The following is a 915-nucleotide window of genomic DNA, read 5'->3' as shown; positions in this document are numbered from 1 at the left end:
TCTGGAAGAGCTCAAGGCTACACTGCCCAGTCCCGAAAAGCTCCCTGGGTTCAAGATGTACCCTATCGACTTTGAGAAGGTGCTGGGTGGGGGCCCCAGCAGGCATTGGGGATGGGATAAGCATAGGTGGGATGGACAGAACAGGCTTCTGGGGATCGGGAGGCAGCCCCAGGCCTTTGTGGGATTGGATCATGGGCCTGCTAGGCGGCCCTGAATGAATAGATGTTCCCAGCCATGCCTTTGTGATCTGAGAGCCCAGCAGGTAATTGCAGTGGATACTTGTGCCCCTAGAGGCCAGAAATCTTCCTCTGATTCTCTCCTATTGTCTGCCTACCCTCCTCCCTTAACCTCTCACTCCTAAAAGGATGATGACACCAACTTCCATATGGATTTCATCGTGGCAGCATCCAACCTCCGGGCAGAGAACTATGACATTCCCCCTGCAGACCGGCACAAGGTGAGGCAAACCCAGACCCAACGTTCCACCCCCTCCCGGGCTGGATTTGCCCACATTTCATCCCTTCTTTAGACTCAGCCTCTTCTACTCTTAACTTCCATCTTCCTTGATCCTTTGCTGCCTCACAGAGCAAGCTGATTGCAGGAAAGATCATCCCAGCCATTGCCACAACCACAGCAGCCGTGGTTGGCCTTGTGTGTTTAGAGCTGTACAAGGTGGTGCAGGGGCACCGACAGCTCAACTCCTACAAGAATGGTTTCCTTAACTTGGCCCTGCCCTTTTTTGGCTTCTCCGAGCCCCTCGCAGCACCTCGTCACCAGGTGAGGGTCTATATTAGGAAGTGGGTTTGTGGGTGGGATGTTTGTCTATAGAGCTGGCTCTAGTTTGCTTCATAGCCTGTCACCAGGAGAGGGTTTCTGTCAATGTGTACCTCTTTCCTTCGTGTACACCTTTGTTCA

The 915-nt window shown here is 53.1% G+C and overlaps 1 protein-coding gene across 1 annotated transcript in view; it reads left to right on the top strand.

Moving 5' to 3' along the window:
• Positions 1–6: 6 nt before the first annotated feature.
• LOC105000844 (ubiquitin-like modifier-activating enzyme 1) overlaps positions 7–915 on the top strand; it is a 2,552-nt gene continuing 1,643 nt past the window's right edge. The window contains exons 1-3 of the mRNA XM_010856896.1: positions 7–79; positions 365–457; positions 586–777. Of these exons, the coding sequence (XP_010855198.1) occupies positions 56–79; positions 365–457; positions 586–777 (309 nt within the window). The 5' untranslated portion in view covers positions 7–55. The remainder of the gene's footprint in view (positions 80–364; positions 458–585; positions 778–915) is intronic.

Source organism: Bison bison, unplaced genomic scaffold (assembly GCF_000754665.1).
Source record: "Bison bison bison isolate TAMUID 2011002044 unplaced genomic scaffold, Bison_UMD1.0 scf7180017854481, whole genome shotgun sequence".
NCBI classification, from domain to species: domain Eukaryota; kingdom Metazoa; phylum Chordata; class Mammalia; order Artiodactyla; family Bovidae; genus Bison; species Bison bison.
Note: the sequence above shows the minus strand (reverse complement) of the source record. Positions and strands in the feature narration are given on the sequence as shown.